The 13,202-nt window shown below is 40.1% G+C and overlaps 1 protein-coding gene across 1 annotated transcript; it reads left to right on the forward strand.

Annotated features, from left to right (window-relative positions):
- Window positions 1–1,395: 1,395 nt before the first annotated feature.
- On the forward strand, window positions 1,396–12,056 carry LOC104992745 (ankyrin repeat domain-containing protein 26-like). The gene is made up of 7 exons (XM_010845727.1): window positions 1,396–1,739; window positions 3,239–3,376; window positions 4,583–4,650; window positions 7,127–7,160; window positions 8,285–8,354; window positions 11,319–11,379; window positions 11,472–12,056. Exons 1-7 carry the CDS (start codon window positions 1,681–1,683, stop codon window positions 11,783–11,785), a joined length of 744 nt encoding a protein of 247 aa, XP_010844029.1. The 5' UTR covers window positions 1,396–1,680; the 3' UTR covers window positions 11,786–12,056.
- The last annotated feature ends 1,146 nt before the right edge of the window (window positions 12,057–13,202 follow it).

The following is a 13,202-nucleotide window of genomic DNA, read 5'->3' on the forward strand; positions in this document are numbered from 1 at the left end:
CGTGTGTTCGCAGGTTTGCCAGCCTCACCTGGCTTTTTCACTTACTCAGGCCACCAGCTTTCCCTCCATAAGCATTTGAGTTTCCAATTCTTGTTTTATAGTTTATTTTGATAACTATTTCAAGATTTTAAATACAGTCTAATTAATCTATAATTGATTTCATATTTTAAAAGAATTTCTTCAGGATGGGATTCAATTTTTCAAATTAGAATTTTAAGTTGGTTGTGGCAGTTTCACACTGAATGAGTCTCCCAAACACACAGGATTATGAGAGAGAGCGCAGGGAGAATTCACGGAAGAGCAACTCCCCGAGAAAACGCTGAGTGCATATTTATTGGTAACTTACATTCTGAAGGAGATCAGTCCTGGGATTTCTTTAGAAGGAATGATGGTAAACTGAAACTCCAGTACTTTGGCCACCTCATGCGAAGAGTCTACTCATTGGAAAAGACTCTGATGCTGGGAGGGATTGGGGGCAGGAGGAGAAGGGGACGACAGAGGATGAGATGGCTGGATGGCATCACTGACTCGATGGACGTGAGTCTGAGTCAACTCGGGGAGTTGGTGATGGACAGGGAGGCCTGGCATGCTGCAATTCATGGGGTCGCAAAGAGTCAGACACGACTGAGCGACTGAACTGAACTGAACTGACCTTGTAATCTTTAACTAAGAACAGTAAAGCAAGACAGAGACCAGAACACTGGGATTAAGGAAGCTTCCTCCTGGAGGTCTGGAGGTAATTACATGAGAGTCCTCAAGAAAGGTCTTTGAAGAGAAGCAGTGTTGTTCTGTGTCAAAACAGCATCTAGCAAAAGCTGACCTGTCAGGTTAACTTAAGGGCGGGGGAAGGAACAAGCAAAGGAGAATGAGTAAGATTAAATTTCAGGAGACTTTGCTGAGAAAGCCAAAAAACATGGTGCCTACAGTTGGTTTTTTGGAAGAAAGAAAAACACAAAACAACCTTTCTCTTTGCGTGTTCATGTAGAGGATAATATACCCATTGGAATGTCTGTAAACCTCATGAGGTTACTCTTGGTCATCCTTGGATAGCTTATGCATGCTACAGATAGTATTATATAGTCCTGCCTCAGCATTGTTCCTAAAATATGCAGTTGATTTAGTAGCTGATTGATTCTCTCTGGAGGAGTGTTGAGACTAGTAATAGAGCAAGTAAATACTACAATATTCCTGGTAAATACTATGATAGAAGAAAGATCCTTGGAACCAGTAAATGTTGAAAGTGAGTTTTAGAGAATGACTCTGTGGTTCATCTTTGGAAGAGGTAGAGGAGGAGCATTTTATTATTTATCTTTTTGAAAGACGTATTTGGCTGCACTGGGTCTAGTTGTGGCACGTGGGATCTTTAGTTTCGGCACGTACAATCTAGTTCCCTGACCAGGGATGGAACCTGGACCCCCTGCCTTGGGAACTCAAGTCTTAGCCCCTGGACCCCCAGGGAAGGCCAGGAGGAGGAGCATCTTGAAGAGATAGAAGGCGCGCCAGGGGATGAGGAGGAGGGGCTCCTTTTGTTTACTTTCTGAATTATATGTTAAGTTCAGAGTATCTATTGCATGATTTTCCGTTCAGTTTACAGTAGGTTAACTGTGTACGTTGGTTTTTCCTGTTTTACAGGATGGCCTTACACCACTCTTACTTGGCATAAGTGAAAGGAAACAGCAAATGGTGGAATTTTTAGTAAAAAAAGAAGCAGATATACATGCGGTTGATAAGATGAAAAGGTACAGTTGTTCTTTTTCTTTTTAAAACCCTTAGTGCTGTTCTCGGGTGCTAAGATCAAGATTAAATTAATAACAGGTTTCATTTGTGATCAACACTTCATCAGTTAGGTAGAAAATCAATTATTCTGACTGGGAATCGTGAAAAACTACATAGCAGGAATATATAGCAGGATTCATATTCCTTTATAATATCGAGTGATGTCATATGCAACCTATTCTTTTTTCTGGTTGATCTTGTAGTAGCTGAGGGATTTCATACTAGTTTCATTAGCTGTATAAAATATGGATTCTGCTTTTCAGTTTACCTTATGACAGTATTGAATTTCTTAATTATTTTATAACGATTGTTTAACCTCTACTTCGTATATATTTTTCCTTAAAAGATGCATACTAAACATAAAGGAGTTGATTTTGTCTTTTGGATGATTCTTTGCTTTCAGTTACTTTCTTTGAAATATACTGATGTTATTAGATTGCAGAAGAGTCCTTCACAGTTTAGTGACTAAGCAGCAACAAAAAAGTGATGAGTAATCACTGTCACCAGATACTGTAGGCTCACCAGTTTTTATCCTTTTTCATTTCTAGTACATTTTGATGTTTTCATTTTAAATGAAGGTGGGAGGAAGAACTATAGGTTTAATTGGATAAACAGTTCCTTTAACAAAGATAAGTCAGAGGTGGATGATACAGACGAAAACGATGGGCTTTAGATTCAGACTGGGTTCAACTCCTAGCTTTCCTACCTATTAGGGTTATGACCCTGGGCACAGTACTTATCATCAGCAAATAAGTTTCCTGGTACAAAAAGGCAAATAGTAATGCATCCTTCAAAGGCGGCTGTGTGTATATATAGCATTTCATTTAGTGAAGAGCACATGCTTGTCAACATCATTAAGTGCCTCAGTGACTATTTTTATTTCCATTATTGTTAATATTTTTGTTTTAAGCCTGCAAATAGCCTTTGCTTAACCCAACCTCTAGCTGACTTTGAAGCATAATATATCAGACTAAGGAGGAAACGGGGGATTCGTCCTTTAAATACTCACCTGCCTCAGATAAGTGACCTCAGCATAGTTTCTTGTCCATCAAGGACTTTGTTATTATTTTTTTAAAGCATTTATTTATTTGACTGCGTGCTGTCTTAGTTGTGGGAACTCTCAGTTGCAGCATGTGGGATGAGGTTCCCTGTCCAGGGGTGGAACCTGGGCCCCCTGCATTGGGAGCCTGGAGTCATAGCCCCTGGTCCACCAGGGGAGTCCTCATCAGGGACTTTTGAAATAGTAACTGCTGCTGCGTGCCATCCCAGTGGGGCAGGAGGCTTCTTTTCCATCCCTTCATTTTAGCCGTGGAAGTAATTTACAAGGATGTACACTTGAGCATGTAAATGGTCAGTTCTTCATGGAAGGGCAAGATGTTAACTTGGTAAAGCATATCAAACGAGCTGTTTCTGTAAGTTAACTCAACTTCCTGAGGGTGACGTCATCTCTCTGTTGTTTTAGAACCGCCCTCATACTTGCTGTCAATTATGAATGTACCGATGTAGTCAGTCTTCTCCTTCAGCGAGGTGCTGACGTCTTTTCTCCAGATGTCTTTGGACGGACTGCGGAAGAATATGCTGCTATTAGTGGTTTTAATATGTAAGTGTTTACATTAAAATGCCAGGTATCACTAAACTGCAGCCAAAAAGAATTTTAACTGTTACTTGTTACATGACCAGTGAGAGTTGTCTGTTTGGTGCAGGCAGCTTCTATCCTGTGGGGGCACCTTTCCTTAGGTCATAGGTTCCCTGTCATCCTTCCCAGAGTAGTGGGTGTCAACTTGCCTGAGATTCCATAGTTACAGTTGGCCCCCTCATGGGATCTGTTTCCTGTAAGAATGAAAATCTTCCAAAGGATTTATCTGCCTCATTTACCAGAAATCCTTAAATCTCAAGTAAGTTAGTTCAGAGAGGAATTTAGAGAGGTAAGCCCTGCCTAGGACTTGCCAGGATCCATTGTAAGAGTAGGGTAACGTCTTCCAAGTGAATCGGAGATGAACATGGAGATTAAGCATCATTGTCAGAAAGATCTGCTGGTTGAGAGTTTGAGCAGGTAGAGAATGGAGAGTAGCGGTCCAGGCCAGGTCTTGATTGTGATTAGTTTTCTGCACTTGGTGTGATTAGCTGCAATAATGGGGGATAATTATGTTCTCTAATGTAGTGAGTTCATATTTTATAAATAAATTTAGGTACAAATTATATAAGAGCTGAGGTTCCCTAAATTATGAACCACAAAGAACAACTGATCACCATAATTAATAACAGTTTCCTGCAGCCCTTGAATGCTAAACATATAAGAAAACAGACATTGGTTTTATTTGGGATTTCAAAGTAGTTCCAGCAATAAAGTTCAAGAACAAATTATTCCATTCTGCAAGCATTTGGGGGATATATTATCTCATTAAATCCTCTTAATCCCCTTGTGAAATAAGGCAGTAAGATCCCAGTTGTGTAGAGGAAGACTTTGAACTCAAGAGAAGCAACTTCTCTAGAAACAAAGAGCAGTTGGTTACAGAGCTAGGATTTGCAAGTTTGAAAGAGTTTTCGTATGCCAAGCTAAATCTAGTTAATCTACTGAGCTATATTGCCCTCAGTTCATGACTACTTCATCTTCTTTTTCTTTCTCCTTTAAATACATACTAAGCAAAACTTTGTAGAACTTAGAAACTTGAAATGTATGGGACAATTGTAGTTTTGATATTATCGCTGACCTTGTCTGTCTGAAATAATCTAAGAATTTAACATATTTTGTAGTTGTTTTTCATATTAGTGTTAAAATATTATTTATCACATTTTTAACACATAGCATTTGCGAACTGATCTCTGAATATAAAGAAAAGAGGCCTAAAACTACTCCCGAAAAGAGCAACCCAGGTACGTCATCTGCTAATAATGAATTACTCTTGGTGATTCTACCATAGATAAAGTAGGAGTGAGGAAGTTTCAATAATGAAACAACTATGATAAAAGTAGTGTAAAATGCATGTGTATTTTATTTTTAAATTAATATCTTAATAGTCTAGTATTCAGAATTGTTAAAGAAGTTAATTGTAGGTAATTTAACATCAGAGACAGTATTGTCTGAAAAGAATTCCATGTATTTAATCACAGCCCCTAAAATCCTGTATTAGATTTTTATGTAAATTAGAAAAAATGTGTGTTAGTATGATATATATTTCATCTATAATCATATTATAACAAATTGGACTTCTTATAAAAGTGGAACTTTAACTTTTACAAATAGTTTGCATTTAGTGAATGAATAGTTATTAGTTACTGTGTAGTGATTAGTCTCATTAAAAAAGTTACCATCGTTTAAACTGGAAACCTCAACAATCCCTTCCTGGTAGGATAAGAAATGATAAACAGTAAGAACTGCAATGCTGAGCCAGTGTGCAGTGTACCAGGAAGAGATTACTTTCGAAAGATACCTTGGAATAGTACAGATCAGAAAAGCAATGCCTAGTTGAGAACCACCGGTTATTTTGCCTATTGTACCAACAAGGTCTGTATTACCACCTTTATTCCTCACAGATCCAAAAAGAGTGAGATAGGTTGGCTTCATTAGAACCAGATGTTTCCTTCTGTGTGTTGGATGATTGTCACGATAGTATAGTTTTGTAAGAACAACATGTTCTGTTGCCATTCTTTAAAAGAGTATCATAATAGATTTTCAAATAGATCAACTCAAAAGACCCCAAACACTTCACATTAGCAAAAACACCACTATGTCCCCTTGATGTGACATCTAGCACATTGTACAAGCTGTCTGAGAACACCTTTAAACTTAGTAGACCTCTATCTAATCAAAAGGGGCTTCCCAGGTGGCTCAGTAATAAAGAATCCGCCTGGCAATACCTGAGATCCTGGTTTGATCCCTGGATCGGGAAGATCCCCTGGAGAAGGAAATGGCAACCCACTCCAGTATTCTTGCCTGGGAAATCCCATGGACAGAAGAGCCTGGTGAGCTACAGTCCATTGGGTCGCAAAGAGTTGGACACAACTCAGTGACTGAACAACAACAACATCCATCAAAGAACTTCTGTAGGTTAGAGAAGATACAGAGATGACATAGAGTCTTGGTCTTCGATATGCTCAGAACAGAATAGAGTTGTCCCTGGTTACTTTCTATAGTTTTCTAAACAGACTTTTCAAGGAAATCATTCTTATTTATTTGTTCATTTGTTCACTGAAGAGATAACTATCAAGTGTCTTTTACGTACCAAGCATTGTTCTGATGTTACAGGGTGCAAACATTTAAAAATCACTGCCCCTGCCCTCCAGGCTCGAGCTTGGAGGACCCCTCTCCCTCCATGTGAGTCATCCCTCCAGCATCAGATCATGACGACACATGTGAAATGTTGTCCAACAGCACCAGAGTCTGTAGCTCCTTCCATCCTTCCCTTCCTCCCCTTATTCATCAGCTTAGGATCTGATGACGAATGCCTTCCAAGCTGAAAAAGCATGATTTCTATCAACATTTGCCATATAATGGGCAGGATTGATACAATGATATCCCTCAGTAGAACAGAGCACTGTTTAGACCATCCTGCTCTAGGTGGTCCAGATACCCTTGAACAATGGAAGGAAATAGTCTCAAGAGAGTGTACTTTTCACATGTATTAGTATGTATACACATATATTTAAAACATTAAGAAGTTCAGCTTGTGTGTACCCTACTGCCTGCTCACCACAAGTCTGGTCCTCATCCCCACCACCCAGCTGACCCCCTTCACCCATTTGCCCTCCCCCACCTCCCTTTCAAGAGATCATCCCTTTCTAAATCTGGAATCACTACATCTCCCATACTTCTCTTACATCTGGAAAGAGGGCCAGGAAGACTTTGTTTCCTATGTTTTCCCACGCTCTGAAGTTCAGTGCCTGTAGAACAAGCTTCCCTGTGAGAGGGCGTTTTCATCCTGAACTGAAGAGCCAGAGAATTTGTGTTGTGTCCCAGCAAGACACCTGTTCCTCTGTTCACTGCTGCAGGCAGTGGAAGTCCAGGAACACTGTGCTGTTTCAGCGTGCTATTGACAGCATATCGCACTGATTCTATTAATGGTGCAGTATCATTTTCTGTCAGTCTCCTAGAGTTTGGTTAGGATTATGGTCATTGTAAACAGCAGTTCTCTCTTTTTTCCTTCTGTTCTACATTTGATGACTATAAGGAGAGCAATGGTTCTTAGGTATTAGTGGCCCATGAATATAATACAATCACTGCTCCCTCTAGTGTGGTCTCCAGGTGTGGTCCCAAAGGAACACTTTTAAACAAAACATCAGTCTTGAGGTTTTAATCGTCTGTATTTTTCTTCTGTTGATTTAAAATGTGTCTTATTTTTTTCTTTAATAGCGGCTAAGAGTTCTGCAGAAGACTCTTTAAGCAGGTAGGATTTGACGGATTTTTTAAAATTGTATGTGTTACTAAGAGAACACACAGAGAAGAGAAGCTAATGTTTGTTGAGTGTTCTGCTCTGGGTTAGAGACTGCATTATGTGCTTAACATTTGTGACCTCATAGAGTCATCAGAACAGCTTTGTAAAGTAACTGTGTCCTACTTTTACTTAATTAGGCAACTGGTTTGGGGAGGTTGATGAATGGACCCATGATTCCATGGTTAAAATGAGTTGACCTGTGATTTGACAGCTGGCCTGCCTGGCTCCAACATCCACTCTCCTGTCCCTCAGCAGAGATTGAGAAGTACCCGTGTAGCATATAAGTGAAACATATAAATTATTTCTTTGACTTGTGTCCATTTTAAGTTTTAGATATTGCGGGGAACTCCTGTATTCCCTTTACAGTGAAGGGAAGGAATGGGGCCTTCTCCATAAGTGATTTCCCTGCTGAAGGACCAAGACTGCCATTTTTGATGGACACAGTTTAGGCTCTGAACCAGGGACAGACAATGGAGAAGGAGCAGCATGTCCTTCTGCTTTAAGTCATCAGGTTTATTCCAGTTTGGGCAAACAAAAGTTATGTCAGTCCATCAGTTAGATTTTCAGTTCAGCTATTAGGACTTGGTGAAAACATATTATTTTCAGGCTCTGCCAATATATTGGCTGTCAGTCTTTGCTATGGAAACTAAGAATGAGTCTTACCTAGATATGTCCTAGGTTGGGAGAGATGGAAGCAGAAATAGGTAACTAAAATCTTTTTTGGAGACTTCTCTGGGGGTGCAGTGGTTAAGATGGTTAGTAAGACTTCTCCTTCCAATGCAGGTGGTGTGTGTTCAATCTCTGGTAGGAGGAGCTGAGATCCCACATGCCTTGGGGTCAAAAAGCCAAAACATAAAACAGAAGCAACATGGCAACAAATTCAATAAAGACTTTTAAAATGGTCCACATCAAAATATCTTTCAAAAAATGTTTTAAAACAGAGGCCAAATTTTAATTATGTCAAGAAACTTCGTTTACTACATAGATAGCCAAACTTTCACTTGCTGCTTCTTTTTTTTTTTTTTTTCATTTAGAGAAATGAACTCACTCATTTTCATTGTGTTTATGCTCTAAAGGTTTTCCAACAAACCTGGTGTGGATTCATGGCCTACATCAGATGATGACGTCTTAGGTTCTGAAACCAAGGTAAAGTGCACTCTTGTGAAATTAGTTTTCATGCTCTGAATTCAGTTTCATGTAGTGTTTACTCTTAAATTCAGCAATGGTGTCCCTCTCACTGTTTTATGTTTGTAATGGAAAGTTCTTCAGGGCAAACTATTTTATAAAAACATGACTAGTTGATTTTTTTTTTTTTTTAACTTTGGTAAATACTGAAGGTGGGGTGAAGAAAACAATGGGCTGGAAAATATAGAGTGACAGGAAAATTTTACTGGGAAAAGCTTTCCCACAGTGAACGAAATATGAATTTTGGTCAAGGATAGAGTCTTACTGTGAATTTTAAACCATAAGGATATGACTTTTGCAACACTCATAATGATGTCTTTAGTGGATATAATTACTTATTTTAATAATCATGGAATCTTCCTGGAGCCTTTCAGTTCCAAAACTATATAGCATATATCACCTAGTTGCCCTCCCCCCCACTACCCACCACCCCTGGACACTTTATTTTGGTTTCTTGGCATTGGCAACCCTCTCCAGTACTCTTGCCTGGAAAATTCCATGGACACAGGAGCCTGGTAGGCTGCAGTCCATGGGGTCGCAAAGAGTCGGACACGACTGAGTGACTTCACTTTCACTTTTCACTTTCATGCATTGGAGAAGGAAATGGCGACCCACTCCAGTGTTCTTGCCTGGAGAATCCTAGGGACGGGGGAGCCTGGTGGGCTGCTGTTTATGGGGTCGCACAGAGTCGGACATGACTGAAGCGACTTAGCAGCAGCAGCAGCAGAGTTGTTAGGAGGGCCTTTTTTTTTTTTCTTTCTCTGTTTCTGTCTTGGCTCTGCATTAAGACTAAAATAAAAGTTGAAGTTACAGAGATTTAGAAATTAAAATTCTGTTTCTCCAAAATCCATATTATAAAGGGATTCCACTGTGTTTTCTCAAGCATTCCATTAAGAGTGTATTCACAACTCTTCATCTCATTGAAGAATGCATGTTTGCCTAAAATAATAACCAGCTATAGAAGTGGCTTCCCTTGTGGCTCAGACAGTAAAGAATCTGCCTACAATCTGCCTACAGCAGATCTGGGTTCAATTCCTGGGTTGGGAAGATCCCCTGGAGAAGGAAACAGCTACCCACTCCAGTATTCTGGCCTGGAGAATTCCATGGACCATATAGTCCATGGGGTTGCAAAAAGTCAGACACGACTGAGTGACTTTCACTTCATAGAAGCAGAGACTTTTAATAACCGTAAGACAAAACTTACAACTTGAGATTTTTTTTTCTATTGTAGTTTTAAAAAAACCTACTCCAAGTTCTTGTGACACATTCTAAAACTTCAGATTTCAGACATTTTGTATTACTGTGATTGAAGTATTCATCTTACAGCCCCGTATCAGTGTAAGCTAGTGGAGTTCAGGAAACAACTGTGCATCTCCTGGAGCACGTAGCATAGGTCTCGCGTGTAAGAATCATGTTAATAGTTTTTGAATGTGAATAAATGAAGAGAGAAATGGTATCCTATATAATGTTACAGGTAATAGAGTTCAGTTGAGTTATGTTGAGGAAGGAGGTCCTGCATAACAAGGAAATAAATAAGAAATATGTGAAAAGTAAAAGGTTATAGTATTTTTTTCAGTGTCCACCAACTGTGAGATGAGAATTTTAGGTTAAAATTTTTGACCTTTTTAGCCCCATCTTGTGTTCCATTAAATGTTTCTTTTCAAGCCATACATTCTCCTCAGAATTTTGATTACCAGTTCTTTTTCCCAGTAAATAGTTAGGAATATTTCTTAATCAATTTTTCTCTCTCTCAAGTAATACTTTACAACATTCAGGTAGTGATAGATGACCATGTGTGGCTAAGCAAATGACATTTTTTATAGTGGCAAAATTCAACTCTAATATGGTAGTGTTTATAAACAAAAAGTTTTAGAGTAATACTGACCGCTATACTAGGGATATATTATGAACAAAAGCCTCTGTCTTAAATATATGCTTTATATACAATGCATGTTGATATTTTCATAAAATTTGAAGAACAATATAGATGCATAATTTATATATTAATAAAAGCATATAAAACAGAGGCTTTGTTCATAGTATATCCTTAAGAATACTGATATATTACTGATCTATTGTATATGAATTTTAAATATATGTGTTTTTCCACAAACCTTATTATACTTATTTTTTTCCCTTAAGTTTGTACTTGACTAGGAACGTCTCTCTCTTTGCTTTCTTTTCCTCCCCCACCTCTTTTCTTTTTTTTTTTTTACTGTTAACCTAATTTTTCCTTGCAGAATACTTTTCTTCAGTGTCTGTTCTTTCAGTCCATCTCTATCTGCCTCTATTGTGAACATGTTTGATTATGGCTTTCTGTTTAGTGTGTTTGTGGCTTTCATTCATGATCATTTCCCTACAGGTTTACTCTTGGTTTTTTTTTCCCCTTTTTCTTTGAAAGAGCCGAATTGGAACAATCATTTGTCTTTAGTTGTTTAACAAACAGAATAGAAGTAGCTTATCCTGTTTGTGCTTGTAACCTATCTAAATAAGGTTCTACTAAAATCTAAACTTTCATATTTCCCTTCCCAAGTGATAATTCATGCATATAGAAATCATGCAAGCATATGTCAAAATATAGCAATTAATTTAAATGTCTTAGTTTTTCAATAGTACTCTAAACTGCCAGGGATAAATTTTTTTTCTAGAACATTTTGGTAGAGAAATAATCTAGTGGGTGTCATAGTATTTGTACAGCAGTCAATTAGGGGTAAGGAGAGGAACATCTGGGGTTTCTGATGTCATCTGTCATAATGCTTACCCTATGAGAAGGTTAGTCAGTGGCAGAACTGGGATTTGAATCCACATCTGAATGACTCCAGAGCCTGTGTTCTTTGTGTTAGATCATATAGTAATGGGGGAGGTTATAATTCTTTTATTCAAGTTGATACTTGTTATTCATCAAGCTCTTATTTTCTTCTCCAGAAGGAACCAAAACCAAACTTAGCAAAGCTAATGAAGGCTTTTCAGCAATCCAAGAGAAACCGTAAGTTATTTGAAGACTGTCCTCCTGGTGTTATTCACTGATTTGAAATGACAGAGGTTCTCATGTACTCTCCCCTGTTTTCACTGTATTAGAAGCAGAACGTGGCATTGTGAGACGAGAGAATACCACCCTCTCTGAGAACAATAATTCTGATAGTGAAATTGAAGATGTGGTTGAAACCCTTCCCAAACCATCACCTGGAGTCCAGGGCTTCTCTCATCCTGCCTCCCCAAGGCCTGATCCTCTTCCAAAACCACTCAAGACTCTAGCAGGCCTTGGTCTTGCAAAGGTAAGTTGTTTTGTTTTTAACACTTTTTTCCCCTGTACTTTTTTACACACCATTCCCTTGATCCTTATGATGACAAAAAGGATCCCACCACAGAAATGGAAGACTTCAAAGTCATGATACAAAATGATGTGATAATAAGAGGAATATATCTGCATGGTTCAGATTTATAAATGTTGTCATACTAAGTATGCCATTATGAAAGAAAAAACTACAAAGCAATTAGGAAAAACAGCTAGATGAATATGAAGACAGGGAGGGGGATGAAGGAGAAGAATTCATTTAAGAAGGATAAGATGAATACGAGACGAGACAGAGGAGGCGGTCCTAAGATGGCAGAGGAATAGGACAGGGAGACCACTTTCTCCCCCACAAATTCATCAAAAGAACATTTGAACGCTGAGTAAATTCCACAAAACAACTTCTGAATGCCGGCAGAGGACATCAGGCACCCAGGAAAGCAGCCCATTGTCTTCAAAAGGAGGTAGGAAAAAATATAAAAGATAAAAAGAGAGACAAAAGAGGTAGGGATGGAGCTCCATCCCGGGAAGGGAGTCTTAAAAAAGCGAGAAGTTTCCAAACACGAGGAAGCACTCTCACTGCCGAGTCTGTGGTGAGCCTTGGAACCACAGAGGGCAACATAACCAGGAGGAAAAATAAATTAATAATTAAAACCCACAGATTACGTGCCAAACGGTAACTCCCCCAGCGGAGAAGCAGCACAGACGCCTGCATCCTCCACTAGCAAGCGGGGGCTGGGCAGGGAGGCGTGGGCTGCATTGCTTAGAGTAAGGACCGGGCCTGAATGCCCCGAGGGCAATCTGAGGGAACTAACTTGGGCTAGCAAACCAGACTGTGGGAGAGCTACCACGCGAAAAGCCCTAACCTAAGACACCACCAGGCCCACTCACAGAACAAAGGACTGAGCAGAGCTAGCCGGCTGCAGGCCAACCCATCCCCCGCCTCCAGTGACAGGCAGGCAAAGGCAGCCAGAGCCGGAAGGGGGCAATCGCGGCCCCAAAGAGGCATTATCTACCAAACTGCAAGCAGGCTTCGTTGCTAACCAAGACTTCTTGGGATTCTGGACAGTCAACATCCGCCTGAGAAGGTGCACCGGTTGTACACCCAGAAAACCCAACGGCAGGGACGGGGGAGGCGATAAGTCGCAGCAACCGCGCTCACCAAACACCTCATCACCTGAGCAGCTTGGACCTGAGAAGTGCACAAAACGCAGGCCCAACGGAGTCTGCACCTCTGAGGACTACCCCAGCGCCTGAACCTGAGTGGCTTAAACTTGGGAGGTGCAGGCAGCCAAGGGCCGGCCTCGGACGGTTCCTGGCAGAGCAACCTGGAGCCTGAGCAGTGTGGGCAGGGAGGGCACACGCGCCGTAAGCAGGGGCAGGCCCAGTGTGGCTGAGGCACTGCAAGCACACGCCAGTGTTATTTGTTTGCAGTGTCCCTCCCTCCCCACAGTGCGACTGAACAAGTGAGCCTAAAAAAAGTGTCCACCACCACCCACCTTGTGTCAGGGCCGAAA

This window comes from Bison bison, unplaced genomic scaffold (genome assembly GCF_000754665.1).
Source record: "Bison bison bison isolate TAMUID 2011002044 unplaced genomic scaffold, Bison_UMD1.0 scf7180017848676, whole genome shotgun sequence".
Lineage (NCBI taxonomy): Eukaryota > Metazoa > Chordata > Mammalia > Artiodactyla > Bovidae > Bison > Bison bison.